At 37.8% G+C, this 21,373-nt stretch overlaps 4 protein-coding genes across 7 annotated transcripts; 2 read left to right on the top strand and 2 right to left on the bottom strand.

The window, feature by feature from the left end:
- Nucleotides 1–615: 615 nt before the first annotated feature.
- On the top strand, nucleotides 616–8,140 carry rnf207b (ring finger protein 207b). 4 transcript variants are annotated; one of them, XM_057362970.1, is made up of 18 exons: nucleotides 616–727; nucleotides 1,031–1,227; nucleotides 2,330–2,462; nucleotides 2,757–2,901; nucleotides 3,076–3,157; nucleotides 3,237–3,312; nucleotides 3,421–3,546; nucleotides 3,646–3,692; nucleotides 4,052–4,124; nucleotides 4,198–4,266; nucleotides 4,367–4,435; nucleotides 4,783–4,904; nucleotides 4,988–5,165; nucleotides 5,452–5,637; nucleotides 5,713–5,764; nucleotides 6,112–6,229; nucleotides 6,402–6,494; nucleotides 6,690–8,140. In XM_057362970.1, the coding sequence occupies exons 2-18, from the start codon at nucleotides 1,037–1,039 to the stop codon at nucleotides 6,829–6,831; spliced, it is 1,902 nt and encodes a 633-aa protein (XP_057218953.1). In that variant the 5' UTR covers nucleotides 616–727; nucleotides 1,031–1,036; the 3' UTR covers nucleotides 6,832–8,140. The 4 variants fall into 4 exon arrangements, with proteins under 4 accessions (XP_057218953.1, XP_057218954.1, XP_057218955.1 ...); XM_057362971.1 differs by having other exon boundaries at nucleotides 617–719; XM_057362972.1 differs by lacking the exons at nucleotides 616–727; nucleotides 1,031–1,227 and adding an exon at nucleotides 1,557–1,753.
- A 117-nt stretch (nucleotides 8,141–8,257) lies between these two features.
- On the bottom strand, nucleotides 8,258–10,349 carry icmt (isoprenylcysteine carboxyl methyltransferase). The gene is made up of 5 exons (XM_057362988.1): nucleotides 10,123–10,349; nucleotides 9,718–9,806; nucleotides 9,383–9,552; nucleotides 9,075–9,292; nucleotides 8,258–8,968 (listed from the first exon to the last, which is right to left on the bottom strand). The coding sequence occupies exons 1-5, from the start codon at nucleotides 10,339–10,341 to the stop codon at nucleotides 8,786–8,788; spliced, it is 879 nt and encodes a 292-aa protein (XP_057218971.1). The 5' UTR covers nucleotides 10,342–10,349; the 3' UTR covers nucleotides 8,258–8,785.
- Nucleotides 10,350–10,594: 245 nt separating this feature from the next.
- On the bottom strand, nucleotides 10,595–14,836 carry draxinb (dorsal inhibitory axon guidance protein b). The gene is made up of 7 exons (XM_057362987.1): nucleotides 14,738–14,836; nucleotides 12,634–13,100; nucleotides 12,420–12,553; nucleotides 11,981–12,089; nucleotides 11,745–11,855; nucleotides 11,567–11,656; nucleotides 10,595–11,456 (listed from the first exon to the last, which is right to left on the bottom strand). The coding sequence occupies exons 2-7, from the start codon at nucleotides 13,097–13,099 to the stop codon at nucleotides 11,344–11,346; spliced, it is 1,023 nt and encodes a 340-aa protein (XP_057218970.1). The 5' UTR covers nucleotide 13,100; nucleotides 14,738–14,836; the 3' UTR covers nucleotides 10,595–11,343.
- Nucleotides 14,837–18,924: 4,088 nt separating this feature from the next.
- On the top strand, nucleotides 18,925–20,161 carry LOC130571799 (transcription factor HES-5-like). Its single transcript, XM_057362990.1, has 2 exons — nucleotides 18,925–19,028; nucleotides 19,135–20,161. The coding sequence occupies exons 1-2, from the start codon at nucleotides 18,966–18,968 to the stop codon at nucleotides 19,555–19,557; spliced, it is 486 nt and encodes a 161-aa protein (XP_057218973.1). The 5' UTR covers nucleotides 18,925–18,965; the 3' UTR covers nucleotides 19,558–20,161.
- The last annotated feature ends 1,212 nt before the right edge of the window (nucleotides 20,162–21,373 follow it).

Below are 21,373 nucleotides of genomic sequence, written 5' to 3' on the forward strand. Positions count from 1 at the left end.
GACCACTGATTTTGCGTCATACTTTGGAGCTCTCAATAGTTCCAAACTGTCAGTGTTTGAATGGGTTTAAGCAGGAGAGACAGTGGAAGGAGTGTTTGCAACAAATTTCACTAAATACCAACACAATATATGCACTGATTACTATGTTTGGAACTATAGAGCCCACCATGACACAGGTTACTTCCGCATTATATTCTTCCAACGGACGTCTACACAAGTGTTGCAACTCTGTTTTTCAACGGCTCTGATCTAGTAGCCTACTGATGTAGCTGATGAGTTCGGTTTTATATGGTTGAGTGTTTTAATTGTAAAACTTGATCTTCTAAAATAGTATGAAGTGATATGAATAGTATTTTAATCTCACATATTACCCAGGTATCAAAGATAATTGATTTAATTAAATCAAGGTGGAGAATAACCACATTTATTCAACATTAAATTATCTTTTGTTATCTCGGTAAATATAGATTAAGAAAAAATATACCTTAATAATTGAAATTACTGACAGGGGGTCTATTTCTAAAAGGCAATGGTATCTGGTTTCTCTTGTGTAATCAGGGTCTAAAGTGTTCTTGCCCCCACATACCACTCCTTCATTCAGCCCATAGAGGAGAGTGTGCGTTGTTTGTTTTGAAGTCAGCTGACAGCATCTAGGACCCCTTACAGAACCTTCATACAAGATTCATTTTACCAAGAGTGGACAACCTGGACAGGACAAGGTATTCAGGTATTTACAGAGCAGCCTACTGTGTATGTCTGGTATTTTACAATATATTTTCATACCTGTGACCTTCATGTTAGAAGTTTGAAGCATATGCCCCATTCACATTAAGTATCTGTTGGCTATCTAAAAGTTGCTGTGTTGATCTTAGATAACAAGGAACATTTAATTTTTTTCTGAATCAAGGACATCCCAAATACAATGATACAAGGATTTTAAGCATGTAATAGAATAGTGAATAGAATTAGGCACGGCAATGTGCTCATAAATATGTTGCAGTTAATCTGATGCTCTTCGTTATATTTTCAGATTCAGATGTCTGGAGAAATTTTCTTCCCTTTGGATAATCTTTATGACCTGGACAGTGCCAACTGCCACCCTCTGGTGTGCCATTTGTGCCAAGAACAATATGAGCATCCATGTCTACTGGACTGCTATCACACCTTCTGTGCCAGCTGTCTGCGTGGTAGGGTAGTGGAAAGCCGGCTGATCTGCCCCCTCTGTGGGTAAGACTTTGCATCTTTGATTGATCATTGATAGCTTCAATCTGTCAATCTCAACCCAAATTCGAACTAAAGAAAATGTGTTAAATACGGAGGTATTGTCCAATTCCATGTGCATATGACATCTCTAATTTAAAAAATCTAAGATTAGGCATTGCTGTATGGTCAGATCTGTGGTGCCAGAGCTGCACAGAAGTATCTGTTGGAGAGAATACCTTCATGAGACCAACAGCTGCGACACAAATCCTGCCTTTGTTTTAGACTTAATAGAAAGTCTCTTGGCACATTGTGCCAAGGCCATGGCATCAAACAATAAACCTAATGCTATCTGACATTGGATACACTTCTCCTGGGTTGGCTGTAGTTAGAGATAGCTAAAATTCCTATGTGGTCACCCATCTGCTCTCATAAAGTGTAGCTGGAGTGTAATTGCGGACACCATCAAATCTTGAATGCATAGATGAGCTTACGTAGGAGATGTATAAAAAATGGGACTATTTTGGTGGTCTTTATAAACCAGCATGTTAGAGTAAGTATGAATTTTGATTAATTGATTTTATCTGGTTCACTGAATTTTCAGAATTAATAGTGTCTGCTGTGTTTTGAGTGTTACGTATTGCTGTATATGTGATCATATGTAATAGATATATTACTGATGTGAATTTATTATGTGTTTGTCATTGTTACTTACTAACAATTTAAAGAACCTTATCAGTCTTACAGAAATAGATAACATGTTGTTTTAAAATACTTTTTTGTCAAACGCACTGAATACTTTAAAAGTCAATTAACAGAGAACTGTAGCTGGATTCAGCTCAGTTTATCCCATATTAAAATAGCTAAAGTATCTTTTTTTGTGGAAATTCGGTTTGTTTGAACATCTGAGAGTCACCACACCGTTTGTGCTTATTTCTGTCTCTTTAGTTATCGCTCTCTGTTCTGTCTCAGGATTTAGAAGAGTGCTATTTATGTCGTTGTTGCTAGGAGGGAGAGATAAACACATATCAAAGCAGACTGCCAAATGTATGACTAAAACAACCCAGGCAATATGTGAACCGTTCTACAGACACACACACAAAAATATCTTTCATATCTGTTTTTGTAGACATCAGTCTATTGTGAAAGGGATAAATGCTCTCCCCCCAGAAGATCGACTACTAAAGTTCTTGTTGGACAGCTCAGCAGACAGCGAGGAGACTGTGCAGTGTGCTAACTGTGATCTGGAGTACAAGAAACAGGTCTCAATCTCAAAGATGGAAAATTTAAAATAATCATAGGTTTTTTAATGCTCATGTCGTTTCAAACCTGTTTGACTTAATTTCGTCTGCAGAACACAAAGGAAGATATTTTGAAAAATGTCTGCTCCCATTGACTTCCATTGCATGGACACAAAACCACAAAATATCTTCTTATGTGCTCCACAGAGGAAAGAGCCATTAACAGGTTTTGGGTGAACTATGCCTGTAAATATTATATATTACAAAATGTTATGAAAAATATTCTTGACACTATTCTTCTGTCACAAATGCCAGGATGTGGATGCAATGTATTATTGCAACACTTGTTGTCAGCCGCTGTGCAGAGACTGCAGGGAAACCACCCATAAAGCCAAGATGTTCGCCTGCCACGAGATTGTCTCCCTTGCAAAGCGCACCAAAGAAGCCCACAAAAAATGTGGTGTGTATAACCTTGTTTTCAATTGGTTCATCTTAATTTTGTCTGGATCATCAAATGTAATATTAGAGTTCATTTTGATAAAAACAGTCAGCTACAGGTGAACATGATCCTTTAGTTTAAAAGCTACAGTTGGGTATTTATCTCAAACACAGTGTAATGCTTTTCTGATTTAAGCTCTCCATGGGGAACTCTACATCATGTTTTCTACAGAGAAGAAATCCATGCTCTGTATCAACTGCTTCAGAGACATGCAAGTGTGAGTTAAAAATAGTCAGTGAGCATTGCAAAGACTCGATGATTTTTGGATAAACATGCAGATTTGTCCTGTCCCATAGGGAGAGCAGAGCACACTGCATTGATATTGAGACAGCATATATACAAGGGTGTGAAAAACTGGACCAAGCCGTCTTAGTGAGTTTCTCTCCCATGCTGCTCTGGATCACTACATTGTGCTTTAACTACAATGCGAGATGAGGAGCGCTGACTGACGTTTCTCATTTTACTTACGTTTGACCTCAGGCTGTTAAGGAGCTTCAGACATCAGCACGAGAGGCGATCGCTCTGCTCAAAGCCATGATAGGAGAGGTCAGGACCAATGTGGATGAAGAGGAGAGCGCCATCTGCACTCTGTTCAATAACATGCAGGTATGTTATTACGCTCATGTGATTTCATATGAATGAATGGATCATCCATAATTATTTAAAGGATGATGAAGTTGTTTCATGTACTTTTCTTTGATGAAGGAAAAGCTGGCAGAGAGAAAAAAAATGCTACTCAAAGCAGCACTAAGGTAAAGAAAGTGTGTATTATTTATTCGAATGAGCACTTATGACATTTTTTGTCTGAAAAAAATGTCTAATAGATAGATGTATATAGAGCACTTTACAAGATAGTCCAGAAGCACTTTATTTATTTCATTTTTTTTTACTTACATATTTAATATAATTTTTTTAAAGATATTTGTTTAACTTTTTGATTAGGTTATAAATGTTCTGTTGGTTGTATTCTGTGTAAACGTTTGCGCAGTGTAAAAAAACTGAAATAGGAAGTGCAGCGCTGAACCAGCGTTGTTTACGTCTTCCAAAGTGGTCTATATTTATCACAAAGGTATCACAGCACAGTGAATCATTGTATATGTTTGTTTGGCAGTCAGCATGAAGAGAAGGAAAGAGCTTTTAAAGAGCAGTTATCTCATCTTGCTGCACTCCTGCCAACTCTTCAGGTGAGACCATCTTTCACCTCAGTTGAGCTCAGCTCTGCTCACTTTATGACACTATTTATTATCAATCATTCAGGTTAATCTTGTCACTTGTTCTGCCTTCTTAAGCTCAGCCAATAAATTTGAGTTCTTAGACATGGGATATGTGAGTACAAACAAGAATTTTTAAGAATACACATTTGAGTTTTGAGCCCATCTGAATAAAATGACTGCTTCTCATTTGTCCTGTTCGTGACCACACGCAGCAATTAATGGAGAGACTGAAAAAGATTGTTAAACTACAACACAGACTGAGACCAGCACAGAGCAGTAAGGCAAGTTTACTATACTTTTAAATTTATGGATTTACTACTCACAGTGTAATCAAATTTATAAGTATGTGTCTCCTGGGTATCAAACACATCTTGACATTGTTAGTGCTATGCTAGGAAAAATTACTTTTTTAATTAATTTAACAATTTTTTCCTACTATGGTAGTCAATAGGACCAGGGGACTGTTTGGTTACAAACATTGGTCCAAATATCTTTCTCTGTGTTCATCAGAAATGTATACAGATTTGGAACAACTAGAGAGTATGAAAGAATTGTCATTTTTGGGTGAACTATCCCTTTAACAAGCACATCAGTTAAGTAAGCTGTTACATCTATTCCATCCATTTAGATAAATACAGAGTATCGCTCTGAGTTTGCCCGCTGTCTTGAGCCTCTCTTGCTGTTGGCACATCGCCGGTCAGTGTCCACTGCAGGAAGCGTGTCATTAGGTTTGGCAAATACCAGCGGACAGTGAGTCTTATTAACATTTACATTTACTGTTTCTTCAAGAATCCAACTGTATATAAAATATCACATTTGACCGTTCTGCACAGGATGCAGTCATCTCTGTCAGTCCAGTGTCATTCTCCATCCATGAGTGACATGTCTTTATGCTCTTCTGTGGTGCGCAAGCCGAGCTCACATCGATACATCAGCACCAAGGTTCTGCTGGCGGAGGGGGGAGAGACGCCCTTTATGGAACACTGCTTCAGCTATGAGAACAGCTACAGGGTGAGGGGTACTGCATTTTAAAAGCCCTAATAGTCTTATTATTTATTTTCTATTACTAAAAGTAAACTGTTGTGTTGTAACAACAAAGACAAAAGGAAAAAGCCTAGTTTAAAGGGCCTGTATAAAAGTATTTTATACAAATAGAAGACATTTTCTGATGAAGTCATGTCAGTAGGCTAATAAAAAAAATGGATAGAATTTTACAGAGAGTGAGTGGGGGTGACATATTTGCATCGGTCAAATACTACTTTATCTCACTAACCTCTCATTATGATGTGTTATTCAGACTTTGCAGACAGAGATCCAGAAACTGAAAGACCAGGTGCAGGAGATTCACAGAGATCTGACCAAACATCATTCCCTCATAAAAACCGACACCATGGGTGAGATTCTGGAAAGATCTCTACAGGTGGACGAACAGATCTCTACAGATTATTCCTCAGTGGAGTTAACGAGAGCCATGTTTGAGGAGGTGAGATAGCTGGTACTAGACTGACATATGAGGAGGGGAGAAAGCGAACCCACTGTACTATACATTTTCTTTTAGATCTGGGAGGAGACGTTGCAGAGGGTGGCGAATGAACAAGAGATTTATGAAGGTGAGTGAATGCAGCAGACAATTTAGCCGCGTCTCAATTTGAAGGCTGCACCCTCCGCCCGGAGGTCGCATTTGTCGACCACTTGTCTTACATCATCGAGGTTTTCTCATTTCAGAAAAAAACATTATAAAATGATTTTTTTCTCTTAAGACGTAATTCTTGAAATGTAACGGTTGCTTTTCTGAAATAAAACCTGAAATAATAAACCTTGATGACGTATGCGCAGGTGACCTCTAGAGGACGCAGCCTTCGAATTGAGACGCAGCTATTGTCTCACCACAAATGTTTTTGCTGAGCTGGTGGTTGAAAGTATTTTGTGATTCTTCGTTGATTCTTCTCATCTTTAGCCCAGCTTCATGACCTGCTACAGTTAAAACAGGAGAACTTCTGTTTGACCACCATTGCCCGACAAATAGGGCCCTACATTCAGTCTATAGCAAAAGTGAAAGAACGCCTGGAGCCCAGGTAATAAACACCGAAATGAAACAGTTAGCAACGAGCGAAAATATATATTTTTTAGATCATTTTTCTCCACATACTTTTGCTAACAGAGAAATCATATTGCCAGCAAATAAATTAACTGTACTCCATACCTATACATTTTTGTGATTTATACGTTTCATTTATTCTTTAAAAGACTAAAGGAGCCCAAAGAACTACAAGATGATCGCACAGAAATTATGCTGAAGCTCTATGAAGACAGCACCTCCACTCCTGACACACAACCCAGGTAAGTTGTTCTCAACACATCTAAACAAACATATACTAAAAAATTGGATGTTTTAACCCATTGGGTTCAAATATGACAATTTTCTGTGTTCATTTAACCCAGCGGCTAGGTTCGTTCCGTCTTGACCCAAAGCTGGGTGGTAAAAAAACGTCTTACAGTAATTAAGCAATGTCTTTTTTTGCTTCATCTGAACAGTAATGAACTGTCCTGTAATGTCGAAGACAACCGGACTCTAAACAGCCTATCAGAGGAGACCACTCCTAAGAACAAGGATTACTATAAGACAAGCAAGCAGAAGAACATTGACACAGCCAACCGTAAAGAGATAACACTGTGAAACCAACTTCATGGAATTAACCATGTATTTAATAAAAGATAAAAGTTTTATAAGCTACATTATAAATTGCTATTATCAAGTTACTATATATTATAGTATAGTAGATGATTTTCTGACCCCGAATCCTCTTCAAAGGATGAAATGTTAATGTAATTTACTGTAGTTTGATAACAAGTGTGTTATAATTGACAGTACTTTCATCTAGTTACACAATTATGTTTTAGTAAAATAAAAGCTTTTGTTAGCTTGAGTGTTTGTGTAGATTGAGAGTTTATTTGAAAGGTTTGTTACATTTTGCTGTAAATGTCAATAATGTAAGCGGTACAGTTGTCATTCCAGAGGTAGGGTGGTCCTCTCCCAATAGATTCTTCACACAGCTCAGCAGAAGCAAAGTGCAACTCTTCCGTTATAAAAACCTATTGCATGTGTTAAAATGTCCTTCTGTACTCATATATAGTGCTCTTCATTGGTTGAAAGTGTGCAAGAAATTACTAGTCTTTATCCAATGTCTATACAAGCTACACCATGCCTGGAGAAGAGTGGGGCCTTTCTCGCAAGAATGTAAAATCAGAAAGATCAAGACTTTGGATACAGCGTGCGTTCTGTTGTTCGGCTCTCTTCAATCTCACCTTCACAGAAACTGACTTTTCTTGTTGAAGTGTCATGCAAGGATGAAGGACAATGAACAGACACGAATATGACGATGAGTTCATGTGGGAATGAAGATAAAGCAGCTAATGCAAGAGACAGAGTGAGAGCACAAATCTACACTGGAAGACTTCTTAAAATATGTGGGCTGAGACAAACACACGAGTTGTTTGCTCCATGTCGGAAAACATCAGGGCTGTAAAGAGCAACAAATACAGATGAATTAAGCCTTTAATTTATCAGATATGTTTATTACTCTAATCGTTATTTTAAAACTGTTCAACAGTATTAACAAATCACAAATCTTTGGAGATTGTCACACATCAGCATTTAAAATGTGTAGCCCTATCATGACTGGCAGCATAAGAGTTCAGGCAAACACCTCAAAAGGTTTCCCACACACGATAAACTATTTCAGGTCCATTTAAAGTCGGCGTGAAATTAAAAATGATAAATCTCATTGTTTTACACAGTGGTGAAGTATTTATTATAAATTATTTATCCGTGCACATCTTGTTTTTTTTAATTAATTGCACTTGTAATCTTTAATCAAAAACTTTAACCTCCCCCCCCTCAAAACGACCACTCTTCACTTCTGGTCATGAGGGCGGGGCTGCAATGACTGACAGACTGCAAACTGGCTTTTAAATCTTTCACCTTTTAACGATCCAATAAGTTGTTGGTGTATGAAATCAAGTCCCACCCTACGTTTTTTCTCATTTAAGAAGTCGTTTCACTCGGGTATACGTCACGATACGGAAAACAAGACAATCGCTACTTCCGTTTCATGCCGTCTTTCAATACCTCTGAACAAAAAACTCTTACCACAAGCTAGATATTTAAAAAGCTTTTGGGGAAAAACTTGCGGCCAACAATAATTAAGGTTTCCAACCACAAAGCCAGCACATGAAATGATGCATGTACGAATAAACACGATGTGTGAAACGTTTATGACTTCACAAGACTAATGCCAGTTATAATGGCTGTAAATATGAGGATACATGACATATGTTACATGTAAAAGAACAGTAAGACAGAACAGAAATACTATGGAGTGAAAGACAGATGTTGAGGAATGTGGTGTTGGTGTGCGAGTATCTCTGGTGATGTTAAGGGCGGAAGCTCCACCCTGCTCTGAGCTGTGTCTCAGGTCAGTTTTATTGTGCTGCCACCTCATTTGTCTGTGCTGTCCCCCCCAAGGGGGCGCACCATGATGCCACCAGGCAACTAGCTCTTTCAGAGTGCCAGTCAGAGGTGTCCAGGTGGGCACTGTCAGGCTAATTCCTCCCTCTAATGCAGCACTGCCTTAAGAATTAATCCTGATCCCTGAGATGAAGGGCAAGCCGGTGAAGACCTTCTTCTTGTATTCAATGTAGTCCTCTCCAAAGAAAAGGATGAGAGAGATCTCCTCTTCCTCAATTCGCTCTCGAAAGAACCGCCAGCTGGCCACTGTATATCCCAATATACATACTGGGTTGCACAAAATGATCTGAGACACAGAAAACCAAAAGTAAATGTTTAAGATCAAGCAATAAAATCAAATGGCTGGCATTATCCTTTGGACATGGTTTGACACTCAACAGTGGTTGAAGTACCTGAGTGCCAATGCTCCAGTAAAACCATCCCACATAGGAAGGATGTCTAAAAAGCGCGTAAACTCCACTTGTGACCAGCACGTGACTCCGGGCCTTCTCATTCTGCACTATGTGGTTGAAGTTAGACCCTGCGGTCAACATGGCTGCTTTACGCAGACTCTCTCCGCAGAAGACCATGAACAGTCCCACCCCACACAGCCAGTTTAACTGCTTTATCTCTGTCATGAAGAAACATAAGATTAAAAGATATTTAAAAATCATTCAAACTAATTTTTAGAATGGTGTATGGATATCTAAACACAACACACCCGGCACCAGGAGCTTTTCCACAGTGAACTCCACCCAGGAGAAAACGGCTGCTACTGTATACTCAACACTATGGTTGAGAAGAAAAGAGTCTAGGGATAGACTGCGTGGGTTGATAATGGCAGTAACCAGGTACTCAGAATAGTGAAAGAAGGACAGCGAGCACATATACCTAGAACAAAACAAATCACCGAGTCATTTTCTTCATCATAAAAAACATTTGCTTGTAACTGATATAAGCCAAACTTACATGGACAGTTTTTGTTTTCGTGTAAACTAACTTCAAATAGGTGTAACTCGATTTCAGAAAACATTCCCAGCTAAAAAGTGTAATTACCAGCCAAAGTGTGTCCATGTTGTATCTGCAAAACTTAAAGTGAGGCCACATCCAAAGGTAAAGCCAAGAAAACAGGCCCTAACAGCCACCTGAACAGGAAAAAAACAGAGCAAATGTGATATTGTTAGCAATCCATAATAATGCAAACCCAGCTAAACTGTAAGCTGTCTTCTTGGAAAGCTATCCGTAATGAACCTTGCAAGATCCCATTAGACTGGCAGTGTAATAGGATTATACTTGAACACAACACATTACCAGTGATAGAGTTTTGTTGCCTTTGTAGCTGCAGATCTAGATTTAGCTTTTATTGGTTTAGCACGAACTAGATTTAGCTTTTGTTCAGTGTTCAATGTTTGTTCAATGTTCAGTAATGTGGCAGTTTCAGATCTTTCTCTTGAGTCTTACCTTGTATAAAGGTCCCTTGTATAGGATTAGCAGGAAGCCATTGATAACTGTGATATACACCGCTATGGCTATTTTCCCGTTTACATCCGTGAGGTAATCGAATATCCAGTCAATGTGAGAGCCAAAATTTACGAGTAAAGGTATTACGATGACGCCCAGACCTGAGACAAAGCTTATAATACTTATCCTTCCTTCTAGCACCAACTTGCTGCCTGCCATGTTGAAAACAGCAAGATCTCACCAGAAAATCTCGCGTGGTTTGAGAGCTCGCGCGCTGACTCGCATACTCTGGGTACGTTGGCGCTTATCGCAAACATTAAAATATGTATTGTATTATTAGTCCTGATGTGTAATTGCGTTTGTATATTTCATGTTTAAACTATAGTGGACGAAAGTGTATTTTATTTTATTATTATTTTAAGATAATAACCATTTTTATTTGTAACAAAACCATTTCATATCATTTGTGAGACACAAACTTTTAATGCAATAAAAAAACACAATATGTATTAATATTTAACATACTGTTTATAAACGATTTACAGCCGTAAGGTGCAATGTTTAGACTTGCCACAATATACTGCAAAACATTTCTCCTATAATAACAAACCCATGGCTCTGAATAGGCACGATGAAAAGCATTTCAGCACAGCACAACCCAGTTGGAATAATTCAAAAGGAAGATTTAAAAGTTTAATAATGTATAATGGAAATGTCCCTGGTACTTTTCTCCATGCAAGCCCCTCCATTCGCTTAGTTCCCTACAGCTCTGTTGTGATCATGTTTTTGTTTTTTCGTTGATAATAACACAAAAACAATTAACACAGCTTAACACTTAACTATTAACGGAAGATTTAACACTGTTTGACTGTCATTATTTATGACATGCAATACCTTGATGTTACATTTGTTGCACATTTTGAACTGCAGTGACAGGTCATTGTATTTTCATATCACAGTAGGCCTAATACAGAACTTCATTCATGCAATTCATTTGCATTAATCATTCATTTATTGGTCATGCAAGTACATGTCTGTGTACATCTGCTTCTACAAATATGTCTTATTTTCCCCCAAAGTGTTATTGTCAAAGTTTATAGAAATTTAGGAAATTATATAGGCAATCAAAATAAAATAAACACGAAAGACGTTTGTGTGTATTGTACAGTAAAAAATACATTACATGCACTTGGACAACTGTATGACATCGATCTGCCTGATTTAAACAACAATGAACATGCCATGGTTTAAATTTACACCATCAGGATCAACACACTGTCCCTTTTTGCCCTTGATGTGGTCATTTCTGTGTAATTTGGAGTAGCACCGAAGCCCTGTAAAAACATCAGGAACATTTTCAAAGAATGAGAAATAATATGTGCAGCCGCCCTTAAAAATTCTTAGAATTAAACATCTTAAATGTAGAGGTAAAATTCTTGCTCACCTTCCTCACACATGCAGTTGTCATAGCACTTGTTGTTGAGGCCGCGGTTGTGAATCTCACATGTGTGATTTCTGAGATTGCAGCAGGAACCTGCGACAGTTAATAGAATGAAGGTAAAATGATGCAATCAAGGTATTATAAAAAGTGCTCATTGTGTTAAACCAAAGGAAAAAGTAACCTAGTTGGCAATCCAGGTGATGTTTACACTTTTCATTTGGTGTAAAAGTCACATTTTCACTGCTTGTGCTCTTATTAGGCTGTACATCCGAGTCTGCGTTCCACTTTGTTGCTGCACAGTTTCCAAACAAAAAACATAACAGAAATTTAACACACAAAGACAAAAACAAAAACAAGCAAACAAAGAAAGTGCAAAATATTTTTTGTATACTTGTGTATGTGAAATAATGGCCATACTCCTCTTATTGAGCTGTTTATCTGCAGGTCTCATATCTTCATAATCTGTCCAGTCAAACAACGCCATGTTTAAAGTGGGTGTCACATCCGCATCTGAATAACTTCTGACCTGGAATACAAAACATCTTCAGTATGCATGCGGTATTGAAATTCTATTGCAAATTGCTTTTTGCTGCTCTTTTTCAACAACATTAATCACTTCTTGCATCTGTCTGGTTAAATAAAGGTTTAATAGAACAAATAGCGGTTATCTGCTGTAGAGCTGTTGAGCTAATAAACAAGAATGCTTTATTGTAAGATTCATGGTTAAATGGATGGCATGAGACTATTATCCATCATAATAGGTCATTTTGTTTCAATTTGATCAAGCCTGTTTCTAGACTGATAGATGAGGGCCAAAGATATTTTAAATCAATCCAAACAGTTAGATGATCATCACCTGAGGTTTACTGGTGGGGGTCGGTCTTGTGAAGGACCCAAAGGTGGTGGAAGGAAACACAGGCTCTGTGGGACTCTCTTTATTCAGCCTTTTTACAAAAGAAACCCTCCGTTTCTTAACCGATGCCCTTGGTTCTATATGAAGAAAATGCTTAGTAGATCATTGACATTATAGCTGCAAGGATGTTTTATGTCTTACATTCAAACGGTTTTACCCTTATCATGACGATCCATAATGACGTGTCCTCCAAACACCTTGTGACCAGTAGGATGTCTCATCGGCTTCTCTGAGATCTCAGCACCTGGAGATATATTCATTTGCTCTGGAATTAAGGTCTCCAACCCCAGGAAGGTCCTAGCACTCATTACCCTTCTTTTATCGCCTGGCTCCATCTCTAAGCGGACAGGACGGAGGCTCTCCAGCTCCGGACGCTCATTTTGGGTGTGGAACACAATGTGGGGCGTCTCTCTGAGCTGACCTGATTTTATCCTCTCTCTGTGATCTCTGTGTCTCCTGTGATGATGATGTTGATGTATGGATGCCTCTGGCCTGGGTGGGATAATGACATTTTCACTGAAGATATCCATGGCTGCATTCTGCCCCGTCTCTGTGCTTGATGTGATCATCACCAAGTCAATAAGGAGAAATGAGCCAAAACGCCAACTTAAAGCGCTAGTCATTCTAGAAGAACCAAAACAATACATTAAACATTCTTTTAATGTAAGATTTATTACATGACATTTCTCTTTTTTATATTTTTTATTATTACCAGAATACTCTCTCACAGAGAAGATGTGATTTTCCAGGAGACTGCAATATAGTGCTTGTGTCCAAAAAAAACCTATTGTGCTTATTTTAAGCAATGCACCACATTGGAGTTATTGGCTTTAAAGGAGATAAAGCAAAAAACTCCCACTATCCACACTTAACTGCTTTAGATGTTCCAGAAACCAACTGGTTTCATCACTAGTCTGTAGGGCTATGTAACTCAATGCTTAACAGCAGGAACATAATGTTTTAAAGTAAAATCAGCTGGACATACCATTTGAAGTTACGTTGCTCTTCTTTTGCGAACATTTGCAAACATGCTTTGGGAGTTAAAGTGCCAGACTCTATACTGAGCCTTTGATCTTGACATTTACTGTCTATAGTCTGTCAGTGCTTGCCAAAACAGTATTACTGCATAAGCAATAGTGTCTGGGGGAATGTTAGACTTTTTACAATATAAAATTCTGACACAGATTTGTAAGCACATTTGCTTTAACTATAATTTGTGTAAGCATCTTAAAGACGAGTATGAAATAATCCAAACCGAGGGATTTTTATCCTCAGAAAGTGGATTACACACAGTGCAGATGAGTGTGACTAATTTAACAAGTGAATTTAGCTTTGTACTGACAGACTGCAGATAAATCCAACATTCCCCAATCGCTGGATGAACATACAAATGACAAAAAACTTGAGAGATTTAAGCATGAGCTTACAATGTGGATGTTTTAGATAAAGCCCAAGGATGCCCCATGTAGATTTACTGGAATACTATTTAAGTTTAGTTTAGTTTAACTTTTTGAATGTGTTGGTGTATGTGTTATATATTCAATATATAGGCATATAACCCATTACAGGATTCATTTGATGCAGATCAAATTCAACAGTAAATCCTTCAATATGGATCTCTAATATAGCGGAACAACAGACTGTAAACACAATGAATATATCCAAAAACAAGTTTTTATATACAGTAGCTTAAAAAATACTGAAAGCTGTTGCAACACAATGGCAATTTATTGTAAAAGTGAACCTCTCTGTTGTGCTCCTCATTATTCTAATGCATGCTGATCATATGTAAGTATTATCTTCAGTCATTTGCACGATCCCATGCTGTGCGCTCCAATGCTGGAGCCTAAAAATATCAAAGCTTTACTCCAATTTCTCATTAGTCTATGTAAACAGTAACATTATTAATTTAACAGGAAACGGGGATCTTTATTGTTCTTTATACTTTCTTTGGACTGCCTCACAAAATAACAAAAGTAACTAACTGCAATGTGCCAAAAATGTAACACAGCAACAATCTCTGGCAAATAGCATGTCAACAATTGCTGAACCATTATCTTCTATTAATTTGACATTATGACAAAAACATGAATCTATACAACCATGCAAACATGAAACAAACAGTATGGCTACTGTTACTGATACTGATCTTTAAAAAAAATCTCAATCTAAATCAAAATTCAATTCTAAATAAATTCTAAAGAACATTCAGAAACATTCAAAGCTCAAGTTCAGTAAAAGAAAATGATGGATTTGATCACCTGTTCTTCGTTTGTGGTCCGTTATAGCTGCAGTCCAGAATGAGCGCGTGTAAGTTGTAGACGGGAGCGCGCGTCTGTGCTCGAGCAGTCAATGGTGAAGACTGCGACTAGTCACGGGCGTCGCCTAACCTAAATACCTGAACAAAAGAAGCGCACTGAATCCACGCTGTATAGTGTGACCATTTTTAAGGATCAGTTGCGAATGTTTGTTAAAAAAACATCACAATGTTGTTTCATATTGTAGCCTATTTATTTACATGCAATACGTGAATGGATATTTTGGCACTACATGCATTTAATTTTGTGACGCTTTTGCATTTCAATTATTAGACTGTTTGTTATAATGCAGCATTGCAATTGTCAGCCGTTCTTTATTTGACATTTGACATTTGATTGTCTAGTTTATTATATTACTTGTTACATTACAATACGAATTGTACTCACTACAGCCATGTACGTACATAGCATGAAAAAACGAGCAATGTGGACACATGTAAAGTTTTAACAACATCTAAATTAAACTTGCAATTGAATTGTGAAGTCTTAAAATGGGTAGCTGTAAAAATATATGACATATTAGTGAGACACAAGCAAATAATGTCACTGCTCAGTCATGCGCTTAAAGACATTTCTGAACTACATAGCTGTTCTGTTCGGACCCAGTGCATTCTTGTACGTGTTGGGAGGGGTTCGTCTCCTATAGGGGTTTGATCACATAAAGAAACCAGGCCAGAAGCACAGAGAGTGATTGCTGGATGACAGCAGTAATGTGGAGTTGGTGGTTTTGGGGGTCCAGTGGAACAGCAGTGAATAGTTGCCCACCTCTCCTGGGGAACGCACTTGTGCTGCTCCTCTGCGTGAGGCAATAAATCACGCGCCCCCTCCTGTTCCTGTTTTTAATGTAAGTGCATTACACACACACTGAGATGTACCAATTTAAGCTCGACACACTCTGAAACTAGTGATGTGTTGAGCTTCTTGCTGTGTACATCTCGAACATCAAACGGCAAGGTTTTTAAGTGAAAAAATGATATCGAGATTCGAGGCGGCTGAAAGAAACACTGCTTTAGGTGAAGAGTGGTAAGAGAAAGTTTACTTTATGCAGTATGTTAAATGTATAGGCTACACATTATGCCATTATTGGAATTGGAATTAAGTCGTACAACACAACATGCAACCCAAACTCGTTATATTAAAACAATGGTAGTCATTGTATTGACCGGTTGGAACCGCTAGGTGGCAGTACAGAAACGCGTTTAGCCTTATCTCTATAACGTACACATTTTAAAATATTGCAAGTGAGACATTTTATGTCTGTGTGGATTCTTTGGTGTTGTGTAACACAATTGTTGTGTGAAATTAATCACAGGATTCAATAAAAAATTAAATGGAAAAGATTTCAAGCAAACAATCATTTTTATTTTATTTCACACAAACATATCAGAATATTAATCTATTCGGAAGGAATCCCTACTTTAACACAGGCTCCTGTAAAAACCAAATATTTCTTTTTAATAAAAGAAATACAGTTTTCATTTCAAATATATATTATTCAACATTCACAGATGCGTCATGATCCATTGAACACATTGTTTCTCTGTATACTGCATCAAAGCAATTACCTACAATTGTTGTTACAACAATTCTCAAAATAAGGTCCTTTTCTGGACAAGCTAACATTTCCCCACCAGTATAGCATTTAGTGTAAGATGTCGTCTTTACAAAAGACTGCATGATTATACTGATGGAAGAAATATAAAAAGGAGAATAACACCCCCATTTCAAGTAGCCTACACAGGATGAGTTTCACTTCAGCACTTCCAGCAGACCCTGATTTGCAAAATTCTGCCTGGTGACCTCTTCTATGGTGCTGAATCTTGAAGACGTCTGAATAAAGCATCATTGCTATATGCACAGCGGAGCTACATCTTCTGCCGGGGCTGGGAACAGACGAAGTGTCTCTCTCGAATATTTGGAGTAGCCGTTGTGAAAGATCAAGGTCTTCCTTGGAGTAAAGAGGGACACAGTCTTTTCCCAAACGTCAGTTGGAGAGACGTTCTTCTGTCTGTGCTCTAGAACACTCTTAAGATGCTCCACACCATCGGAGCATTTCCTTTCCAGGCACACAATTTTACACCTGAGAGAAAAGCAAATATTCACATGAGAAACTAAGATCAAGTTTGTACATTCAGATAAAGCATTAGAACATATTTACATTTGAAAAACACCTTCATAACTTCAGAACAACTTACATTTTCTGTAGATCTCTCATGGTGATGGACTGATTCGTTCCTCCGTGTGCAGTGTCAAGGAATGATGTGCAGTGATTTCTCCCTGGCATTTTGGTCTTATTTATACACGGCCTGGTTGAATTTAATGAGATGTAAGTTCTCACACTTTTGAACCAATCAGGAATCTCCATTATGACAATAGGGCTGGATTGTTTAAATAAATAATGCCATAATGCAAAGGCCCTGAGAACTCAACTAGCAGGTGGGAGGGAGCAGTCTGTTATTTTGTATGCCAGTCAAGGGATTCAGACATCCAGCATGATAATTGGCATTGACCTAATTCATGTTGTCCTCAGCCAATAATATGTGGTGGGAATGTGCACTTAAACATCTGTCCAGAAATACTCCAGACAATAATATTATGAAGGACTACGAAAAACATAAAAGTTGACTTAATAAAGATGCATTTAATGTTTTAATTTAAGAACATTTTTTTATATTACAAATATAAGATGCAGGGAAGTATATTGGTTGGGCTTGCTGCCACTAGTTTTAATTATTTTACATGAATTAATTTAATTATTATTACACTTTTAATAGTAACTGTACCTTAAGATAAACCAATTCAGCCAATATATGAAATATACAAACACACAACAGTTGTATTTTAATAATGAAACAGCAACTAAAATAAAAAATATATGACATTTGATGTGATAAATGCACATGAGTGAATGACTAAAATGTAGGTTGTGATTCTTTAAAGTGTGCCAGAAAGTGCAGATGATGTCATCTGATCTGTCTATAGAGCACACGCTGCGGGCTGGGTTGTTGTTAATGGGTGATAATTGAAGGATGCCTCCAGATGGTTAGCCTGGCGGCCTGGGAAGCTTGAGAACAGTGAGCTGTGGGAAGTGGGAGGCAGGGTCACTTTGACTTTGTGTAACAGGCCACGCTTCTTTTATCTGCAGGATCAGTGTCTTTCATGAATAAGTGTGGGAAGCCTCACCGCACCGACGCTCCCAGGTTCTCACTGCTGAGAGTGGAGCGTGTGACCGAGAGCTGGACAGCAGGCCAGCCAGCTGTGGGCATGTGTCTGATGAGGAGTGTGCAGTGTGTGCCAAAACAGAAGTGTGTTGTTAGGACCGCCTAAAATGAAAAGACAAGCAGCTTGTACACTTAACATATACTTCTATATTTTATATTTCACATTTCGAAAAGCAACTGTATGAAGTAACACCATATAATAATACAAATATTATTTATTTATTTTATTTTTATATGTATTGTTACATTATTTTGTTATCTACTGCATTTCTTATAATTTTATAATTGTGCTTTATGTATTTTTTCTATTCATCTTTCATGTTCTTTTTCTGTTTTTTATTCACTTTTGCTTACTGTTTTAAAAGTAAATTTAGATATATTTACCTCAACTTGCCAGCACTTTGTCACTTTTTTTAATTAAGATATATGCATAATTATGAATATTGTTATAATAAAAATTACAAAAAGAAAATCTTAGATGGTCATTTGTGGGGAAAAAATATGATCTAAATTTGGAAAATTTGCTAAACATCCAGCATGGCCCATGGGTCTTTACGCCTAACTCCTCAAAGACAACAGGACAATTTTGGACCTTGTGAAAAACACAATAAATGGTGCTTTAAAGAACGAAGCGACTTGTCATTGTGTGGTCACTTAGACCACTTTACGAGGTCACGAATTTCCCACATTTACAGACCACTAGCCGAATCAGTCTCATTGCTCTCCAAACGCCCCTCCACCTGCTCCCCTGAGACGTGCTTATTGTATTTGAGCAATAAGAGCTTCACGCAGCTTGAACGCACCCATTGGCTGCAGACGGTGAGAACCTCCAGCACACTCCAGACTCACACATTCATATGGAGATTTGAGAGTATAAATAGAGGAGAGAGACAGAGAGAGTTCAGCTCAGATCTGATTCTGATGGAGAACTGAAGAGAACAAACACAGTCATGGCACCTACAGTCAGTGCAGCGAGGATCAACACTGCTGGACAAATTTCACTCACAAATAAGGTAAAAATTTGACCATTTTATTTAATTTTACATTTAAGTGTATAGTACAGCTGCTATTAAAAAATATGGATAAGTGTTTCTAAATGTGTTTTTATTCTTTCCTCAGCCGAGAAAGCCAATAGTGGAGAAGATCCGCAGAGAACGTATCAACAGCAGCATCGAGAAGCTCAAGTCTCTTCTGAGTGAAGAGTTCCTGAAGCAACAGCCCGACTCCAGACAGGAGAAAGCTGAAATCCTGGAGATGACGGTTGATTTCTTGAGACGACAGCAGCAGAAGTCACACAATCTGTCCACCTGCTCTCCGGCAGCTAGTGAGGGTTCCTCCAGATGTGTCCAGGAGAGCGTCAACTTTCTGTCTCAGTGTCAAGTGCAGACTCAGTCCCACAGAAGACTGCTGAAGCTCTTCCTCAACATGCAGCCGTCCACAGAGAAGAACACACGTGTCCCGTCTCAACTCAATTCACCAGCCTGTCAGACCAACAGCACAGAGAAAACTCCAGCCTGCTGTCAACTCTGGAGACCCTGGTAGAGCCACAAGGACACTTTAAGGTTTATCAAACAGAATTCAAGATGTCACTCTGAGATTGACATGTGCTGTAATTCTAATGTAGGAATTTATTTCCACCTCTGCTGCATTGGCAGAATGTTTACATACTTTCTGAGAAAGTATGATTTACTGTAACTGTGATTGAACAGTTATGTTTTGTCGAATGTACAGAATCATTTGCCATGTGAAATGATTATTACATTCAAGAAATGCAGATCAAAGTATTTGGTCATAGGAAAGTTAAAGTCTGATTTAGACATTTGAGCTTTATCAAGTGTTTCACCCATATTGGGTTTCATTTCTTTATATCTATAAAGATGTGTAAACTGCTTTTGTTTAATGAAAGCATTTATTTATATCTCTATTGTGTGAAATGCATCCAATGCTCCTCTTATTGTATAAGTACATACATATTTCTTCTTTTGAAAGATCTTTTAATGTGTGTTGCACGAATGCATTGTTTCATTGTTTTCATGTGTTGACATGAATTGGACATTTCCCCTGTAAAGGGCAGTTGTATGAACTCACTGGTAGTGTTTGAATGACCTTCTGTGAAGGTATTTTGTGTGTGCATTACTTCATATTGATGTGCAATTTGAAAATAAATATTGGTAATAAATTATTGGTCACTGAATTTCTCATCCATCCCATTTAAAACAAATATTCCAGATTTGAAAAAAGGTTTAATTTCCTATTTACTCAAAACTAAAGCCCACACCTCAGCTTTGTTATTTGTTAATGTAAACTAACTAAACTTGTTTGTTAACTAAACTTGAATGTAAATTAAAGTCATTCATATGAACGCATTTTTCAAATTAGATTCATAAATGTCTAAAGTCTGTTTTTAGGGTCACTCATGTCATACCTGAATATTTCATTTAATCTAAAAGATGTCCATCATAAAAGAAAAGATCATTGTCAACTTGTTGAGCAGTGAACCTCAAGCATAACTCAGATGATCTGAATCAGTGAACATAGAGTCCTTAAAGTTATCCAAAATGAAATTTATAAGAACAGCTGATTTGGTGAAGCCGTTTTCTTGAGATCATTTATTCATGAAGCTGAAATCTATTTTATACAGTCAGTTCAAATACAATTGGTTCAGTTTCATACTGTGGTTCAAAAGTCTAATACTGAACATGACTTCTATTAACCTGATGTTCTGATTCTTATCATGCTGAGTGTTTACTTAACACTGTAAATCTACTAGTTTGTTAGTCCATTGAAGAATGAAGCAATGCCATTTAAGGTTATGCACTGTGATGAAATTAAATATAGATGGTTTCAGCAGCAACAGCATAAACAAACGCTATGTGGCCCAAACTTCCGGTAGACCTTCGCAAAGAATCAATAACTGTTGAGTAGTTAAGTAGTAGACATCGCAAAGAGTAGTAGACTACTGTTGAGTAGTAGACATCGCAAAGAGTAGTAGACTACTGTTGAGTAGTAGACATCGCAAAGAGTAGTAGACTACTGTTGAGTAGTAGACATCGCAAAGAGTAGTAGACTACTGTTGAGTAGTAGACATCGCAAAGAGTAGTAGACTACTGTTGAGTAGTAGACATCGCAAAGAGTAGTAGACTACTGTTGAGTAGTAGACATCGCAAAGAGTAGTAGACTACTGTTGAGTAGTAGACATCGCAAAGAGTAGTAGACTACTGTTGAGTAGTAGACATCGCAAAGAGTAGTAGACTACTGTTGAGTAGTAGACATCGCAAAGAGTAGTAGACTACTGTTGAGTAGTAGACATCGCAAAGAGTAGTAGACTACTGTTGAGTAGTAGACATCGCAAAGAGTA

This window comes from Triplophysa rosa, linkage group LG21, assembly GCF_024868665.1.
Source record: "Triplophysa rosa linkage group LG21, Trosa_1v2, whole genome shotgun sequence".
In the NCBI taxonomy this organism is placed as follows: domain Eukaryota; kingdom Metazoa; phylum Chordata; class Actinopteri; order Cypriniformes; family Nemacheilidae; genus Triplophysa; species Triplophysa rosa.